The sequence below is a fragment of the Cheilinus undulatus genome, linkage group 3 (genome assembly GCF_018320785.1).
Source record: "Cheilinus undulatus linkage group 3, ASM1832078v1, whole genome shotgun sequence".
Taxonomy (NCBI): domain Eukaryota; kingdom Metazoa; phylum Chordata; class Actinopteri; order Labriformes; family Labridae; genus Cheilinus; species Cheilinus undulatus.
The window spans coordinates 27,687,263-27,706,082 of NC_054867.1; the positions used below are offsets into that span (position 1 = coordinate 27,687,263).

At 38.1% G+C, this 18,820-nt stretch overlaps 1 protein-coding gene across 2 annotated transcripts in view; it reads right to left on the reverse strand.

Moving 5' to 3' along the window:
* Positions 1–234: 234 nt before the first annotated feature.
* dip2bb (disco-interacting protein 2 homolog Bb) overlaps positions 235–18,820 on the reverse strand; it is a 61,724-nt gene continuing 43,138 nt past the window's right edge. Inside the window, exons 16-39 of one of the 2 annotated variants that reach the window (XM_041783012.1) lie at positions 18,645–18,764; positions 18,441–18,555; positions 18,030–18,169; positions 16,017–16,153; positions 15,816–15,896; positions 15,593–15,720; positions 15,262–15,376; positions 14,636–14,837; positions 13,927–14,039; positions 13,647–13,670; positions 13,126–13,206; positions 12,897–13,020; positions 12,667–12,788; positions 11,270–11,381; positions 9,498–9,607; positions 8,551–8,681; positions 8,290–8,458; positions 7,617–7,787; positions 7,392–7,453; positions 5,677–5,734; positions 5,493–5,567; positions 5,210–5,384; positions 4,607–4,730; positions 235–3,220 (exon numbers count right to left, since the gene is read on the reverse strand). In XM_041783012.1, coding sequence (XP_041638946.1) covers positions 2,968–3,220; positions 4,607–4,730; positions 5,210–5,384; positions 5,493–5,567; positions 5,677–5,734; positions 7,392–7,453; positions 7,617–7,787; positions 8,290–8,458; positions 8,551–8,681; positions 9,498–9,607; positions 11,270–11,381; positions 12,667–12,788; positions 12,897–13,020; positions 13,126–13,206; positions 13,647–13,670; positions 13,927–14,039; positions 14,636–14,837; positions 15,262–15,376; positions 15,593–15,720; positions 15,816–15,896; positions 16,017–16,153; positions 18,030–18,169; positions 18,441–18,555; positions 18,645–18,764 — 2,942 coding nt within the window. In that variant the 3' untranslated portion in view covers positions 235–2,967. The remainder of the gene's footprint in view (positions 3,221–4,606; positions 4,731–5,209; positions 5,385–5,492; positions 5,568–5,676; positions 5,735–7,391; positions 7,454–7,616; positions 7,788–8,289; positions 8,459–8,550; positions 8,682–9,497; positions 9,608–11,269; positions 11,382–12,666; positions 12,789–12,896; positions 13,021–13,125; positions 13,207–13,646; positions 13,671–13,926; positions 14,040–14,635; positions 14,838–15,261; positions 15,377–15,592; positions 15,721–15,815; positions 15,897–16,016; positions 16,154–18,029; positions 18,170–18,440; positions 18,556–18,644; positions 18,765–18,820) is intronic. The other variant, XM_041783013.1, reaches the window with a different exon arrangement.

Sequence of the window (18,820 nt, forward strand, 5' to 3'; positions counted from 1 at the left end):
GTGATAGTCTTAAAACAAAAGCAGTATGACCTGTGATGATACGAGGTATCATATATCAAATATGATACAACAGGCTTTAAGGGGTTAAATACCTAAAAGTCAATACTCTGACGGTTATTGCAGCATTCCTAAACATATAAACACCAGGAGACTTGAAGTGATTAAATGTTTTTTTTATTCTGTATTACTTTTACATAAAGTATAAAACAAAGTACAACAAACCAAATAGAAAATAAAGAGAAAATTGGGAAGGGGTGTACCACTTTAAATTCTTTACTATGTAAGATAAAACAACTCCCTCACATTGAAGATTAATCATGCCCTCATGGAGCAGTTTAGAGTTCACCGAATAATTAATATACAACATACCAAGGATCATACACAAATTATTGATAGAACAACTGAAGAGAGATCAATGCAGTCTTAAGTACACTACTGGTTAAATTTCATCAGTCCTCAGTTCTTATTTAGTACAAAATGTATAAGCATCATGTATATTTCACCAGACTGTGCAAGCTTTGAAATTAAATTGCACTGTCATTGGGATTGCATAGTGTGTAAGAGCTCTGAAAGAGAAAAAGAGCGGAAACCAAAGGAAGCCCTCTTGACTTCCCAGCTAAGCAGGTAGATGGTGGATGGTTCTTAGTAACCCCTCTTTTTGCTTATTAGGTCTGCCTAGGAGAATTGTTTTTTTTTTGGAAAAACATCTACATTTTATGGGTAATATTCACAGATTGCACCAAGGGACCATCCGGTCCATCCCTGTGTTGTGAGTTTTATTCCCTGAATACGCAATTTCACACGTACGTCTCCTCCACTTGTCCCTGGAGATGAGATGTGCCTCAAGCTGATTTCTTCTGTGCTTGGCTGCATCATGCAAACATTCTGCTGCAAACATAGGATGCAATGTTAAAGCGGAGATGAAGTGATCTTCAAGGTGGGTTTAAAACCAGGTAAAATGCAATGGCAAGTCGTGAATGATTACCGCATTTTTTAAATCAATCAGTCTGCACAGTATAAGCCAACTGTTAGTACCACCAGTGCAAAGTGCAATTATTGACTTGACTGTATTTCTGTTTAAGTAGTTGTTTGGCATTAGTGCTATTATAGGACAAATGTTAAAAATCCATCTATTTACATGTTAACATTAAGGGTTCATCAGTGAATTACAGTATAATCCAGTACAAAGACCCTATAACTTATGGCTAGAAGTACAAAGGAGAGCACACGCTTTCTAAAACCAAATGCATTTGGTTGCTTTTTTTTAATCCTTGTCATTTAAAATGACTACTTTTCTTGCCCATGAAGAATGTTTCTATCCTGGCTCAGCTTTGCAGCTGCATTAACAAGTGCTAATAAATCCAGTGACTGAAGACAGAAAAGAATCCAGATACATAATAACTCGGCTCTATCGTCTACAGGCCTACAGTGCCAACAACAGTTTGTTTGATTTCAAAGTAATTCTTGACAAAGTTGTACAAAGACGAAACACAATTCAATGAACTTTGAGTGTGGAGAGGAAAAGGGAAGACCCAAATCCCCTCAAACACTCACTCTGTTATGCAATACAAAACTGTGAGTAGTGTGTGAGTACTAAGTACAATGGTTATGGATAGTAGATGTGACATGATTGTGGGCCTGGCTCAAACATTTTAGATACAAAAACACCTGGTAGCCTGAAAACAGTCATGATATTGTTATTAGCCTTCTACTCACACCTGTATTTTTCTAATTTGTTGACAGGAAAATTCTGGCATTAACAGTGATAGCCCTCCTTGCAAACACTCAAAGAATATTCCACAGGATTATATATGTTCCTTAACCATTTCTTTAATGCCTCGTTGTCATAATAAAATATACTTTTTTGAGAAAGTGCAGTGTTATCTATTCTGACAAACAATGCTTTGCACTATTCATCCACATACTCCATCATACAGCTAATATTCTGCTTTGAAAGTACTGTTAAATCTTATTTACAACCTTCTCTCTGCTACTTTTATTATCTCTCAGCTGCCTCCATTAAACATCAAGTGAGGGAGACAAGTCAAGCATTTATACATTTGTACAATTAAAAATATCTATACATTAGCATACAGTATCTAAAATACAACAGGCCTTTATAGGTACAGTATAGAATATGGCCTCTTTCCTCTTTTATTTTGATCCCTACAGATAGCAGGATTTCCACTAATATTCAAAACCAAAGGAGAATAAACAGCCATTGATTACAGGATCTTTAAAAATGAAGTTAGGAATGTATGGCTGAAGTTTATAAGGCAGGAAATATTTTTGGGCAGGAAAGTTGTGAAAATCTATTTGGCTTCATTATCATGGGACAAAATAAGCCTCCTAAATAATAGTGCACACTAACCAGTGCTGTTTCCTTTCTTATGTAATAGTTTGTTTTCCTTTGCCCTACTTTATCCATCAGTGTTAGTGAGGAATGACAAGGGCTCTGCTCATGCATTTGTGTGTATTTGTTTTGTTTAAAAGCTGCATGTGAGAAGTATTTCAAGTTGTTGATACAAGTTTAGTAGCTCTTGAAATCTGCATGGACGCACGCAAAGGATAGTGTTTCAAGAGGTTTGTGGTGGGAACACAACAAGATGATGGATTTTGATGAATACATTAACATGGAAGTCTTTTGAAGTGTTTCGGATGAACGTGTTGCTTTGCCCTCTCCCCCCAGAAAAGTGCAACAGGGGTTTTTTTGTTTATGCAGTGCATTGTTTCTGTCCCATTTGCAAAATTCTATTAAAAAAACACAGTGAACAATTTCAGACAGGTCCAATCACAGACATGCAGTGGCCGGGATATGCTGGTGTTGCACGGGGCTTGGTGGCAGTATATGTGGCTCATGCTTTTCCTTTTCATCATGTGCCAAGCTATAGCTGAACGCCGGGATGATGACGGAGAAGCATCCAGACTGTGGACGACGGCTAAAGAAGCCCATAGCACCACAAGCCCTCACATGTTGTAAGCAACATAGATGGGATCCAGCTGGTCAGCGAGGAAAGAGTCACGAAGGTGCATGCGCTGTTTCTCTCCCCTGGAGTTAATGGGTATAACCCCGGGGTCCACAATAACCACCACACCCACAATGAGGTGGTGCTCCTCCAGGACCACGTTGGTTATCAGAGGCACCAGGTCTAGTGCGTCCTGCTCTGAACCGCAGAGCTCTGACACCACCACCAGCAGGTTGGTCCATGTAAACACAGCACTGTAGGGGACAAAATCAGAGAATACAATGCTCACTGAAAAACAATACAACAGCAATATCTATTTATTGTAGGCCTTTGCCTGGACAGGAATGCTTGAGACTGACAGGAAGTTCGGGGATAGCAAGCACCAAATCACATGAGGATCAGGAGTCAAACCCACAACCATTGCAAATTCACTTATTGTCTTTTTCTCTGAGAATTACATAAAAAGATTGATAACACTCACATTTCTATTAGAAATGTAAGGCAACCCCTGCCTGACCTTTACCTTAATTATTTTATTCTTTAACAAAAACAAAACAAAAAAATTAGTCTTGCCTACTGGCCTGCATGTCATGTGCTTATTTTGTTCATCGATTTTTTCATTTGTTGTAAATGTTTCAGGGTGTGATATTGTATTTTTGCAAGAAGAGTACATCACCACTGCTTAAAAATGTGGTTAATTTATCATCTATTCATAATAATAATATTTTAAATTAGTAATTTCACATTTTTTATTTTCTCATATTGCTTGTTTTTTAAAGCGTTCTGAATGTTAAAGTTCAATAAATATAACTGATGCAGATGTAAAATCAGTGAGTAATTGTGTGTGTGAACCATGATCTCAATATCCATTGAAATAATAATGATTATCATTTTTGCCATAAATAAGCAGCCCTTCATAGAACAACTCCATCTATAAGTAATTACGAATATACAGTGCTTAACAAATTTATTAGACCACCATAACCCTAACCAAAATTAGGTTTATGCCACAGCTGCCATAAATCAACAGCACTGGTAATTAACAAAATCATTTTTTAAGTTTCTGCAATGGTTAATACACCAATATGTAAAAGCTCTTTAACCGAAATGATATTTTAAATGCTAAAATATAATTCTTATTGTTATCCATGAATTTTCAAATTTACTGATTTAAAAAAAACTGAAAAAATAGTAAAGCACATTATTATTTCTTGATTAATATGTGAAATTATAGTTATTTACTTGCATTCCTGAAGAGAAAAATAATTCTAGTGGTTGAATGCTATGCTTGATTAATTTCTGACTTCTCAGAGAAGCCTAGTGAGCCGGCTCAAATTTGGGTGAATTCAGTTTGAAATTCCTCATTCCTGTTCAAAATGGTAAAACGTGGAGAGCTCACTGAAAATGAAAGAGTCAGCATTAAAGCACTTCATGATGCTGGATGGTCTTTGAGACAAATATGACAGGTGGTCTAATAAATTTGTTAAGCACTGTACATATCAGAATAATTCTTGTGCATATTTGAGCACAACAGATACAAAAAAATTGCCATTGGCACATCTTCTAAATTTCATAGTCTGATGTTACTGGTCCATTTCAATTCCCTAAACACCACTAATAATGCATGTGCATCCACTCACCTCTCAGCAATACTACGGTGAGCCCGGGACACTGACGTTTCAATGTCAATGGGGTGGTAGCGCAGTCCTCTCAGCTCCAAGGTCTCATCGAGTGAGCCCACCACAAAGAGGGCATCATGTCGATCTGAACACAGACACACAACAATATTCATCAAGAGAAGTGTGTAGCAAAGGTAGAGGAAGAAGTGTAGGCAGACAGGAGTATGTTAACTTGGTTTTTATACATCTGAATTTACTTTGATATGTTTTACCTTTTTATTGATTTTAAAAATCAATCATGGTCAATATAAGTAGGCTTTTTGACAAAATAAAACACACTCAATGTCAAAGTGAAAACCGATTTCTACAAGCATTGTCAAATAAATAAAAATATGTAATGTTAAATAAGTGACTGCATAAATGTTCACCCCCTCTAACATGACTGACCTGATTTATTAAATCAGTAAAAGGGTAAAATGTCCAAGGGGGTGAATACTTTCTATTGACATTGTGCATACAAATCTCTGTATTAAAGTGTTCATAATATCCAGTCTACTGTATTTCATAATTAACACATTAAGATCCAGTAAAATCTAGCTTTTAGCATTGTTAGGGTCTACATACCTCCACTGGCATCCAGCAGCTCAGTCCTCTTAACGAAACCCAGGTATCCTGTCCTGGCCCATAAGGTCTGCGGGTCTCCAAAGCTGAGCTTTGTGTTGAAGTGGTTAGCCTGCAGACTTTCCTCTCCATAGATGGTGTAGTACCCGCTGGCATTGTGAGGACTGTTCACCCAGATCTAAGAGGAGCAAATACTTGGTATGAGCTGGTTTGAAAAGGAAGAAGGCTTGACACACCATGGGGTCATGATCAATACAGTCATGATGTCTTCACAGCTTCATCTCACCTCGCCGAGATGAGAATCTCCAAGTGGACCTCTGGTCTCTGGATTTACAATTATCACCCGAACACCTGGAAGTATCTGCAGAGAAAACAAGAGAGCCACACCATGTCAGCATGTACAATTTTGAATAAATGAATTCACCATGTGAACTATACCACATGCAAACCAACTATACATGCCATCTCACCTTGCCAGACTCCATCAGAGGAAGACTCTGAGGGGCTCCTCTCTCCACCAGCCTCACTCTGCAAAATCACACAAGCAGATGTATGCTATTTTGGAAAAAAAACACTCTTTATCAACAATGGCCTAAATGCACAGGTCTGCTGAACATGTTGTCAGTTGATTTCAAAAAAAAAAAAAAATTACTATCGGCTTTGTAATTAATTGCAAATAATTGTATATGTCGATAATTTGATAAAGACTGAATTAATGGTAGATTTAATTAAAGAAATATGAAAACAATCAGAAAGGACACACTTCTGATATCCTGGCTTCAAAACTTTCAAGTAACTTTGAAACAGCAAAAGTTGAGACTGAAGACACATGGTTCACTTACAAGTCAATCTGGAGTTAATCTGTAATTTAAGGGCCCAGAGAACTTTTGCATGTGTTCCAGTCAAAGTAACAAAGCTACTTTAGCTGGTTATGTGATGCATCAGTGCGATTAATATATATATATATATATATATATATATATATATATATATATGTATGTTGTTAGGAGTTTATGAGGTTTATATTGGAAAATCTGTTTCCTTCACAAAGCATCTGAAAATGAAAAGATATATATTTAACTGAGAAAGGGGGCAAATACTGATATTGATGTTTAAAATAATTTAGCAGATTGCCAATACGGCTCTTCTCCTTTGAATGATGTAAGACTACAACGCCAACAATTTCTCTAATGTTTGACCATGAAAATATATCAAAGTTTGTCCAACAGGTGTGTTTCTCTGCCCAGTAAAAATCTCTTCATTGTCAGAAGTTTGTTGAACTAGATGCTAGAGTTAAATTAAAGCAACACAACAAAAACACATTGGCTTCTGACATTCATATAATTTGCCAATGGAGCAGTGTTTGCCAACAGATGATGGCAATACCAATCTTGGACTAATGCATCTGTTTTATCTATCAGTCTATTTACTACTTCAGAAAGGGATACATATTTTTAGAATGTGAAATACTGGAGATATACTGCTTAACAAATTTATTAGACCACCTGTCATATTTGTCTCAGGGACCAAATTAAGCATCATGAAGTGCTTTAATGAGGACTCTTTATTTTCAGTGAGCTCTCCACATTTTACCATTTTGAACAGGAATGAGGAATTTCAAACTGAATTCACCTTTTTATACCCAAATTTGAGCCGGCTCACTGGGCTTCTCTGAGAAGTCAGAAATTAATCAAGCATAACATTCAACCACTAAAACTCATTTTTCTCTTCAGGAATGCAAGTAAATAACTATATAATTTGACATATTAATCAGAAATAATAATGTGCTTTACTATTTTTTCAGTTTTTTTGTAAATCAGTTAATTTGAAAATTCATGGATAACAATAAGAATTATATTTTAGCATTAAAAATATCATTTTGGCTAAAGAGCTTCTATATATTGGTGTATTAACCACTGCAGAAACATAAAAAATGATTTTGGTTTTACCAATTTTTTTACCAACACTGTTAATTTAGGGCAGCTGTGGCATAAACCTTACTTTGGGTGGTGGTCTAATAAATTTGTCAAGTACTGTAAGTTACTCAATTATTTGAAAATTTTACATGTTAATCCAGGCAGTTAAAATGAGAAGATCAATTTTTACTCCTGAATCTCTAATAGCCTTTTATAGGACTATTATGACATTTCAATCACCCTGGTTAAAAACATGCAGGTATTCTTACCTGTCATGGCGGAGAGACTTCATGTCCACATAAACTGTACAGGGATCAGGACCAGTAGTGCCCTGCAATACAAAAGGAAGTTTCAGATAGTGCATTAGGTATACCATTACGCTGCTTTATTGTTCTGGGCTTCTTTGTAAAATATGTAAATAGAAATCTTCCTGGTTAAATGAGGGTTAAACCTGAACAACAATGTCTAGATTCAGGTCAAGTGCGTTGCTGTACCTGCAGGCAGATGGCCAAATTGACCCTGGACCCAAAAGCAGTACTGACAGCTCTGGATGAAAGCCCCACATCCTTAAACAGCTTGGAGAAGGACTGTGTGAGGGCAAGGCGAGGACGCTCTTCTGCTATCACCACACAGCTCCTCACACACGACAGGTTCACTCCACGGGCCTGAAACACACCAGGAGATAAATGATGAAATCCTTGAGAAATCATCTCAGTCTGTAATTAATAATTCCCCCTACATCTACATCTCTGCATCTTATGGCTGGGCTCCCTAAGAGCAGAGAAAACTTTCACCAGCTTTTTTGTACATTTCTGCCACTTTTCGCCAAATAGTGCAACTTCTTTTTGTCACTTTTCACCCATTTTTGCCACTTTTTCCCCTTTCTGCAACTTACTTTTGCTATTGTCTGCCACTTTTTGCCAAATTTTGACTGTTTTAAGGAAAGGGGTTTGCATTTTGAAACAGGTTTTACTGTACTACAGTATACATGATTAAAAAAATAAGTGTTGCTTTGATAAGAGTGCTTATTATTATTTGGGTAAAAAAACAAAATCTCATGATCACAATGGTCCATTGAATCACATTTACAATAGATCATGATTTTGCTGACCTCCATGGGCCCCCCAGTTTGGCCTGGCCCCATAAGGCCCCCCCCCAATCACTCACCTTGAGTAATTCAGTCTGAGTCCCCAACCCTTTAGTGCAGAGCTCCATGACAGAGTAGGAGCAGAAAGTGTCTCTGATGCGGTACTGACTGAGCGTGCTCAGCCACAGAGACAAGCAGCTCTCTAACTCAAATGGAGGAATCAGGATGGACTGGTGACCTGAGTAAACACTGTAAAAGAAGAAGAAGGAGACAAGTGGATGAGTAATGCAAAGAGTCAAAAACCGAATGAAGCATGCATTATAGGTGATGGTCTATGGTACCTTGCGAGGCACCACAAGACAAAGCCCAGCCCACAGTAAGGATCCAGGCAGATGGCTATTTGGCGAGAGGAGTACAGTTCACACTGAAGCTTCACAGAGCGACAAAGTGCACTAACCGCTGCATGAGAGATCTATTAAAAACAAAAAATACACAGATGAATCTCAAAGAAAAACCTCCTGCTGTATCACATCATCCATGAATGAAGCCCTCTGGATCCAGGTTAATGTATGAAAGCATGACGTGGAGATTATAAAACCAGCTCCTCACAGATTTATCTTTTATAAACTCTGTATCTCTTTTATTCCATTTAGAGTTTTTTTTTTACATCACTTTGTGCTTTTTTGTGCCTATTTGTGGTCATTTAGGTGCTCTTATTTTATATAACATTAAATGCAGAGGCTTTGGTTCAACTTAATGCTAAAATATTCTAACCTTTTAATTTATATGGAGACCGCTTAGCAAACAGCAGCTTATCTGATTAAAATGAGGCACAGAGCTTTGTTATTATTTTTTTAGAGCTGTGTTTCTGTCCCCTTGAATTTCAGTATTTACTGACTTCTACCATGTTTTTTGGCCTCTATCAGCCCTTATCGAAATAAAAAAAGTCTGTGCTGTTTTGTGCTGAGCAGGTTATGTGCAGTGGGAATTTTAATGCTAAAAATAGCTGATGTGAGTGAAATACAACCTAAATAACTGTGAGTGCTAACATAAATTTAAGGAAATAAATAGATAAATAAATTATATATACATATACATACATTTATGTATATATATATATGTGATGGAAGCCTCTCGCATGGTCATTTGAAAAATCATTCTTATTAAACATGAATGAAGGTCTAGTAATGTAAAAAGTTACGTAGGAGCTCATTAGCTGCATGTGTAAAAGCTTGTTGATTTTGAATTTGGATCAAGAAGGTTGTTTTTTTTTTTTTTTATTCCTAACCTTGACCCCGGTGAGCATGCCTGTGGTGGACACGCTGAAGTCCAGATAAGCTATCATCTCTGCTGTGGGCGGCTTATAGATCTGTGGAGGCCGGCGGCGAGGGAGGTCATCTACAAGCAAGAACAGGGTATGGAGAAAAAAAAATAGATTGAAAATGAGATGACGCAATAATGGCACAATTATAGTTCTTGCTTTCTGATGCCTGATACAATTATTAAGCAGTGATACTATAAACACTTTCTATTTTTTCTTTGATTTAAATTCTAATGATAAGGGAAGAGTTCTGCTGTCAAATTACAACATTTATACACTAAACTAACTAAAGGGGAAAGGAAGTAGAATTACAACTGCACGCAGCAAACATGAAAAAACACTGAGCACTCGTCCACACTGAATGATTTGTGTAATGAAATGTCCTACTTCCTGTTTGTCTTGTCACAGCAAACACTAACACAGAAACTGACTCAAGTGTTTCTGACAAAGCTGACAACCTCATATTAAGTTGAAACGCACTGATGAACTCCGACCCCAACCCATGAGCCAGTTTTATTCTCCTTCTTTGGTATTATGAGAAAGTACAGGCGTACCGTTTTCTCCTAATGCCAGTACTTTGCATAAAAGACCGAATGAGAATTTTCATTAATTCTGTATTTACTATAGATTTATGATGGCACTGGAACAATACTTTTGTAGGGATACACAATGTTATCGGTATACAGTTCACTCAGAGAATAGCAGAGCCCCTGAAAAACCCAGAGAATGGGCCTTCTCAAGCTGTAATCTTATTGATGATATCAATGCATGAGTGTTGGATAAGTAGCACTGGTGCTAGCATACTGGCTATTTATTTGTGCTACTTTTTAACCTCTTTTCACCGTGTGTTCTGCCCATTTTTGCCACATTTCTGGCCACTCTTAACCCATTTTTGCAACTGTTAGCAACTTCTTCTTGTCACTTTTAAAGGATTTTTGCTGCTTTTTGTCCACTTCTGTCCCTTTTTATGCCATTTTTAACCCTATTGAGCACTTTCTGCCCTATGCTGCACCTTTTTTTTTTAACTCTACCCATTTTAGCCAATTAGTTTTGCCTCTCTTTGTCTATTTTCTGCCTCTTGAACATTACTTAATTATTTCCATTTGCAGTCGTCACAGTTTTTTCCACTTTATTTTCTAGCATCCTGACTTTTGTGCACATCATGGCTTATCTTTAAAGTCTGGCATTACTTTCCTTATTGTTAAGTTCTGAATGCCCACTGACATTGTTTTCATCACCAATAAAAAAGTATTTCTGTTTCAAGAGAACGGCTTAACATTTTGAAAAGGGCTATATTTTACTACAGTATAAATGAATTAAATTCATTTTTGTTGCTTTGATAATTGTGATTATTATTTAGCTCAAAAATATTTAATTATAACAGTTTAACTTTTCAATGGACCATGGTTTTGCAGTCCTCAAAACCAGTTTGCCTTGGCCCCAAAAAGCTCCTCCCTTACCCCCCTCCTTATGGGTGGCCTTATCAGTATATCAGTATTTGCAGGTATGGCAGGTAAGTGAATTATTGGTATCGGCAGATATGAAAACTTGATATTTCCAAATATTTCCAGCCTACATGTTGACTGTAAAAATCTGCCTATATTCACTGTATATTGGCTGAATTTTGGCTGTCAGGGCAGGAAAAGCACAGGTGTCAGTAATAAACCTGGTCCCATCTGTGCTTTTCCCACTATGACAAGTCAAAATGAAAGAAGGCTGACTTTTTCTTGGTACTTTACCTGTGTCAATGATTGTTGGCCACGTTTTAATGTTGACAGAAGCAGCAGCCTCTTTTGAGCGCAAAGTCCTCATGAGGTTTTGAGTGGTAAGGATGCATGCAGCTTTACTGACCTACAAAAGAAAAATCATGAATAAAAAAAACTTATATTAAGCTGCTTTAAATAACTAAAAATAAAAAAAGATGAACAAAAACACATTTATACACAAATAATCAACAAACACACAACATATTCTGCATTCAGGAGACACACTTTGGATCTTTGTGATGTTTGAAAATGAAAAAAATCCACTGACATAATGTTATAAAATGTTTCTTTTGAAGTCTTGTGATCAAGACTTTGTGCTAAACAGGACATCTGACAAAAAGAGATTCTTATGGTGCATTTCCAGGAAGTAGTCCAGTCTGGTTTATATTAGTATGGTTTGATCTGGTAAAGCTTGATCGTTTAAACAACCAACCGTACCCTTTCTTGGGTGACAGGGGTAACTGTTGATACCTGTTGGTACCCCGACAGAAGCCCACCAAAAAGCAGGGCAGTATGGATCGATTATTTTGGTATTTTCCCAACTTTTGACAGAGGAAACGCAAATGAGTTAATCAGGCCAGCAAAATCATTGGTTTATGCACCAACTTGTTGCACTTTGAGATTTGTTTCTAAATGTAAAGTGTGTTAAAAATAAAAATTTTTATCACTATTATTATTATTATCATTACCCAAAACTCCCCTTTCTGAACTGTATAGCCACTCTGTGATCAGGAAAGCCACCCTGATCACAGAGGACCCCTCTCACACCCTTCACCATTCTTTCCAGTTACTGTCATCAGGTAGACGATACAAAGTTCCCCTGGCCTGGAAAAATATCTACAAAAAAACTTTATTCCCTCTGCAATAACCATCCTGAACAATATGAAATGAGTTTATTTTTATCAGTTCACACAATAATTGTTTTTTTTAATCAGCCGTCCCTTTTAACCCTCCAATTATGACTGTCTTGGATTTTAAATGAGCTCTTATGTGTTGTTTGAGCCTTGTCAAAGAAAAATTTCTGTCATTCCTCAGACAGACAATAAAGCCCATCCATCCATCCATCCATCCATCCATCCATCTATCTGCAAACATATCCGGTAAACTAAACACCCTTAGTAATAGTTGAGGACAATGTCTCAGGAGTTGAAAAAAAATCAGTACAGCTTGGGAACAAAATGAGCCATTACAGTCACCAAGTGAAAAATTGCTTTCGCTAAGTGTTTTAGGTAACACAGTAATCCATCATCCCCAGGTTATTTATCGCAGTATCTACATATAGGCCACTAAAAATAAAGTTGCATGTATCTACACACTAACTGATGAACATTCAATAACGCCTGCATGCTGAAAAGAGCACACAGACTTACATCAATAATCATGCGGACTGTGGGCAGCGTGGCTGCCAGGTTCTGCGGGTGTGGAGGTCGAACATTTACGGGAACACATCCAGCATAGAGACAACCGTAGAAGGCAGCTATCAAATCAATGCCTGAGAGAAAGATGGAGGACAAAGATGTTAAATAACACAATTAAAAGAGAACAATAACCATGTCTCCAAATAGATGAAATAAAAAGGAATACAAAAAAAATTAACTACCAGGAGGATAGAGTAGCACAACGTTCTCTCCAGTGTTGATGCTTCCTTTCTCTGTGAGCGCTGCAGCGATCTTCTCTGCACGCTTGTGTAGCTGAACACATGTCGCTGTGCCCACTGTCACACCCTGAATACAGATACAAGGTTACTAAATACAAATGTAGCAGTATCCTCACGTTAATGCTCGTTATTAAAGTCAAAGTATATGTTTTGATTTTAATCAGTTTGGTACCTTAGCATTTAGAAGAACAAAGAGAACGTGGTCTGGGTCTGTCTGTGCCCTCCAGTGTAAAGCTTCTGATAAATACTGATGCTGGAATAAAAGACAGAAATAATACGATTTACTAAGAATGATAGCATCTATATGTATGAATATTATTCCAAACACAACCACAGACGGGTTGTACAGGGAAGAGTTTTCACTGATGGAAAAACACTATAAATAACTGAAATAAAAATAAATAAAGTGGAACCCAGCATGAAGCTGTCCAGTATAATATATGTCCTGCCAACATGCAGACAGACTCTGAGCCAATCCAGCTCTTAAAATAATGAACAATAACTCAGGACTTGTGCAGTACTACTGCAGTACTAAGGCTACAGAAGGCGTATATCTACTGAAACCATGCTCACTTTTGTTCATGTCACATTTTATACAAGCACACAAAATTAAAGCCACGATACGACACAGATCAGAGCATGAATAATAAACAAAGGTGTGGGGAGGATGCCAGAGGGGGCCATAATCCTTACCATCACAGTTGGCCACATACAGAGCTACATCCAGAGAGAGAGAAAAGAGCAGAAAAAGAGAAGAGTCCAGATTTTTCTTTAAATCTATCATTCTAAGCTGTGGCCGACCATGGACAGGTATAACACTGGCACTGGAAAGTCTTAATCAAACGTCTACCATCATCATGAAACATGCACAACTTTGCTAATAATAGAAATCAATATGCATGTGCCTCAGGGTGCAATTATGTTGTGATTTCCTGGCTGGTAGAAAAGTAAGACTTAGTGGAATAAAAACTACCTTTCTGACCAGATCCTGGTCCTCTATCATGCCCAGGTCCCTTCCTGCTGCTTGAGCAATCCTCTTCCCTGCTACCAGGTTGCCAACCATCACAGATGCCGGGCCAACACCAACTGCAAGGCAAAACAGAGTCAGCTTGGAAAATGAGTATTTTTAAAGCAGGCCTTTGCAGGGGAAAATTCTAGACAGGACTTTTGATTTTGGGAGGTCAAACAACAAATTCCAGTGTTAATCAGTGTAATCAGTGTAAATATACAAACAGCTCTTTACAGCACACGGCTAACAAGAGAACATAAGCTGACAGAGAACATCAGGACAACAATAGAGGTTTATTAAAACGTACAATGTAAACTACTGTGTCATGCATTTTGCTTGCTTGTGTCTGCACTGTTTTAAGTTTTTTGTATTCTGTGTTTTAACGTTCTCTTGGTTCCCATCTGATTGATTTTTGTTTGATAGAATATTCAGAAAGCCTGTTAAGTGTAGGTGGTTTTATGACATTTGCTGAACCTCTACAGCCAGGGCGAACATGGCAGGAATATCACTCTCACAAATGCAGAGACTGTTTGCACATAAATGTGACAAAATTTGCTTTTAAATCACAAGCGCTTAAAACCTTTCAAATGCATAACAATCAGCAATTTCCCCCATCTTTGCAGATATGATCAGTCGTCACCTTAACCAATCAGAAAAGAGATGTGCCACTTACCTGGCTGCTTCTGCCGGGGCTTGGGCAAGTTGGTGACACACGTGTGGGGACACATCAGGATGTTGCAGGGATGCAGGTTGCCATCCAAGAAGAACTGCTTGGTGTCTGATATATGGATGCCACCCAAGGGGGTTTTAGGTAGGGTGTTAGCTGGAACCAGGGCTAGACAGTAGAGACCCACCTGATGGATGCTGTCAATAGCCTGTCGAATAAAAAGTACTTTTAATTGACATTTAGACTCTTTATACCAGACAAACTGAATGGAAATCTTCAATAGTGCAGTGTACTAGCATTAAAGACACTGACTTAGTAGAATTTTGTAAAAACTTGTTTATTATATTTGCATAAAAATATTTAAAGGTCCCATTAAACTGCTAACAGACTGCTATTTGATTCTGCTAATTAACAGTTTTCCATTAAAAGCAGGGACCAAGAGTGGAGCATTAACAGCAGCCTGCAGTGTTACTACTAGCTCATTAATTTGGTGCCAATTTGATAAACCTGAGTAAAGGATGAATTAAAAACATTTGTATATGTTTTCAGGTAGAACCAAACACTAAAATATCATTGAGAATACCAAAAACATAAATTCTGATATCACATGAATTGTAAGAAAAAAAATTCACCTGAAGGACTCGGCTCATCCACTGGAAGCTGTCCTCCTCACTGGCATCTGGTCTCTGCTCTGCCACAATCACAACCCTCTCATCATAAAACACTGTGACTGAAAACACAGCGATCCTGATGCAAACACAAAAAACAGACAAAAACCTTAGTCTTTACACGAATACTACTGCACCCTTTTGTTGCATCAAAGCCTCGTTTGATGCCTGATGTGCTTCCTTTGAACCACCAGATGTCAGTAGAGATAAATAAGAATTTGCACTTAAACTGCAGAGAAGTTTGTCTCCTCTGTCAGCACACTTTGGTTTAAGCTAAGTTCATCCGTCCCCTTACCTCCCACGGTAAACCGTCTTCACTGGCTCTACGGCAAGAGCGGTGGCCACCAGATCATCGGCATTGTGTCTCCGCCCACTCACCATGAGCAGACCCTCGATCTTCCCCACCACAAAGATCAGACTCCCCTGCAGAGTGGAGGACAAATGCACAGCAGGGTCATTATTGTGTCAGTGTAATAATGTCAGCATCACCACATATACTGTGCTGTAAGGAGACTTACTGGACCAACAAATCCCAACAGTCCTGAACGCACAAATGGGATCTCTCCAATGGGAACTCCGTTAGCATTTACAGGTATAACCTAAACAGACAGTCAGAAAGGACAGCAGTTCACCAACAAAAAAGAAACAAAAAGAAAAATTTCATCCTTTATAGTTTATATTAGCACAGACAGGTGGGAAAGCTTACTATTCTTTTATACCTCAAAGGTGTTTTTAGTGACTCCAGGCAGGCCGTAGTACATGTTGCCTCCAGCACGTGAGTTCACTATAATCTCTCCGATCTCGTCAGTTTTACACAGCTGAGGAGGCCCGTCTGGTTTTACAATGCACATTAGAGCTGGAGACACACAAAGCTAACCATGAAAAATATGGACTTTATATGGACATTATAACATAACAGGAACATGAAGTTAACATTAACGTCTGGCCTGTTGAAAAGCAAAAGATCAACGTAGCCTGGGGCAACACACTTCACACTGATTTGCTCTGATGTTTGTGATCGTAAACAATCGGGTTTAGTTAATACTGACTGAAACTTTACATGGTGTATGTGCAGTTGGAGTAATTGGTTTGACTGGGTGTGAATGAGTATTTATTGGGCTTGTACTGGACTGTATTGGCTCTTTGCCAATACGTGCATCAATGCAGATGTTACAGAATCAATCTAATCTAATCAATTAAAAGCTGTGATGGCAGTTTTGTAAAATACGAATCTCTTAAGGTGCAGTAAACAAAAAGCCAACAGATAGCAGCACACTATAACTGCATGATGCAGCGAACGCTTAAAACCAAAACAAGTAACCTGTAACACTGATGAGAAAGTTCATCTTCTGCCAGAAGGCCAAAAGCAAAGATAATGGATAAAATAAGGTAGATAATATTTTGGGTTTCTTATAACACCGGAAAGTTGGACATGAGTCATGCAGTATGCAGCTGTGTAGAAACAAGGTAAAAAGCTGTGGCAACACCAATCTCCATCTACACATGACAGGGCACCAAGCTAATTAGCAGTATCAACACCAAGCTGGTTTGCCCCATCTCTTCCACCACTGAATGACGCTGAAGAGTAAAAATTTCCCTCAATTTCTACATAGGAGAAGAGGATCACAATGCTTTGTTTGTAAGAGACTTAAACCAAGAAGTGTAGTGGATAACAAAGGCTTCAGGCTTCATGCAGCTGCTTATTGAATTAGTCATGCTGTTTTATCCCCACTTATTTATTCACTATAGAAAATGCAGTGCCATTCTATACTTTTGCAAATCCAAATGGGCTTATAGCGAAGTTAAACCAGAATATTTTTATATGAAAAGTATGAAAAACAACAGCAACAAAGACAACAGAGAGGATTAAAAAGATTAAAAAGTTCAATATTATTGTATTTGCATTTGTTAATAGCTTAAGCTTAGCTTAGAGACAGGAAACAGAATATTTCAATTCATTCTTCAGATCTAGGTGGATCTGAATTTAAGCATTTTAAAGTGTACGATCCTTAAAAGTACCAAAATATTTATTTGCTGTTACTCTCTACAACAAAGAACAGCTGCCAGCTGTGATTTCTGTATAGGACATGTTTATTAAGACATGCTTACTGTCCCAAATCAATGTGTGTCGTGATACGTGTTGTATCATGAAGCTGTGGGAAATACCCAGCCTCTGTGAGGTTATTTTCAAACAATATAGTCAAGGAAAAGCAGTATGGCTGCAGTATAGAACTATGTACAAACCAGATGCACTGGATGTATTGTATGTGGAGAAACACTGCCCAAAAAGAAAGAAAGAAAAAAGGAAGGTGAAAGTAAAATTATAAACCTGGTTTTGACAGGTCCGGATACAGGCTTGTCTTAACAGTGGTATTGGTTTGAGAAGATCATTGTCTCTTTAAAAACACTGAAACCATGTTGCTGACAGTTCCACTGTTTGCTCTTTAATCAAAGAAGACTGAAAAATATGCACACAAAACATTTAGCTTTTCTTTATCATCTTGTTTTGATGTAGTTGGGAGAATATTATGTTTCAATTCAGTCTTTTTCCAAATCGTTTATTTCTGTCTCTTATTCTGATTCTCTTCCTAAAAAATATGTGTTAAAGATCATGCATGCTTATTTTGCACCCAACACTCAAATCTTGTATGTCAGACTTTCCCACAAGCACATAGCTGTCATTTGTCTTCATGCTATCCTCTTGACTCATTTGTCTGTCCTTCTTTGCTCACCTCCAGGCATGACGTGGCCCACATCCTGTACAGTCAGGGCGGAGTTTTTGTCTTCAGTGTTGACCCTGATGACTCCGTGGCTAAGGCCGCCCATAGAGAGGATGGCTCTGGCAGGGAGGGGTGCGCCAGGGACTCCCGGTCTACACAGAAGAGGGTTTCGATCAAACATGGACACCTCAGTCTATCCCATCTGTTCTTACAGTTAGCCATCTGCCCACCCACCCATGTACACCACTGCATACAGACAAACAGCCTACATCTATATCCCAGAAATACCAGCTACAAGGAAAAATGAGCCTGGAGCCTTGTCTAGCTTTTATTTATCATTACATTAGTTAACACAGAAGATCAGTGGGACTAGAGATGTTTTAGATTTCTTTTATTTCACACACAAGACTATAAGTGACATACCTGCGTATAGCCACTGTCATTGCCTCAGGGGAAGTAGCACAAGGACAAATAACTTCTGGCTTCAGCCCGTGTGACTGAAATACGTTTAGGAAGGCATCACATGAAGACACCGACCCTAGATGACAAGAGATGTTGGATTCATGATATTCTACCCAAATTAGCACAGACACATTCTTCAAAGCTGAGGGATTATACAGTACTCACAGGGGTTAGCACCATCAGCAACTATCAGCATTCGTAATGAAGCCAGGCTGGTGTCTCTCTGATCCCGATGAGCCATCATGGCCCAGTGCAAATCCCGACACTTCACCAAAGCTACACGAGCTGCATGAGACAGAGTGGCGGGTCAGTTTTTGCATTCACTTCTTCTGAGTGACTTT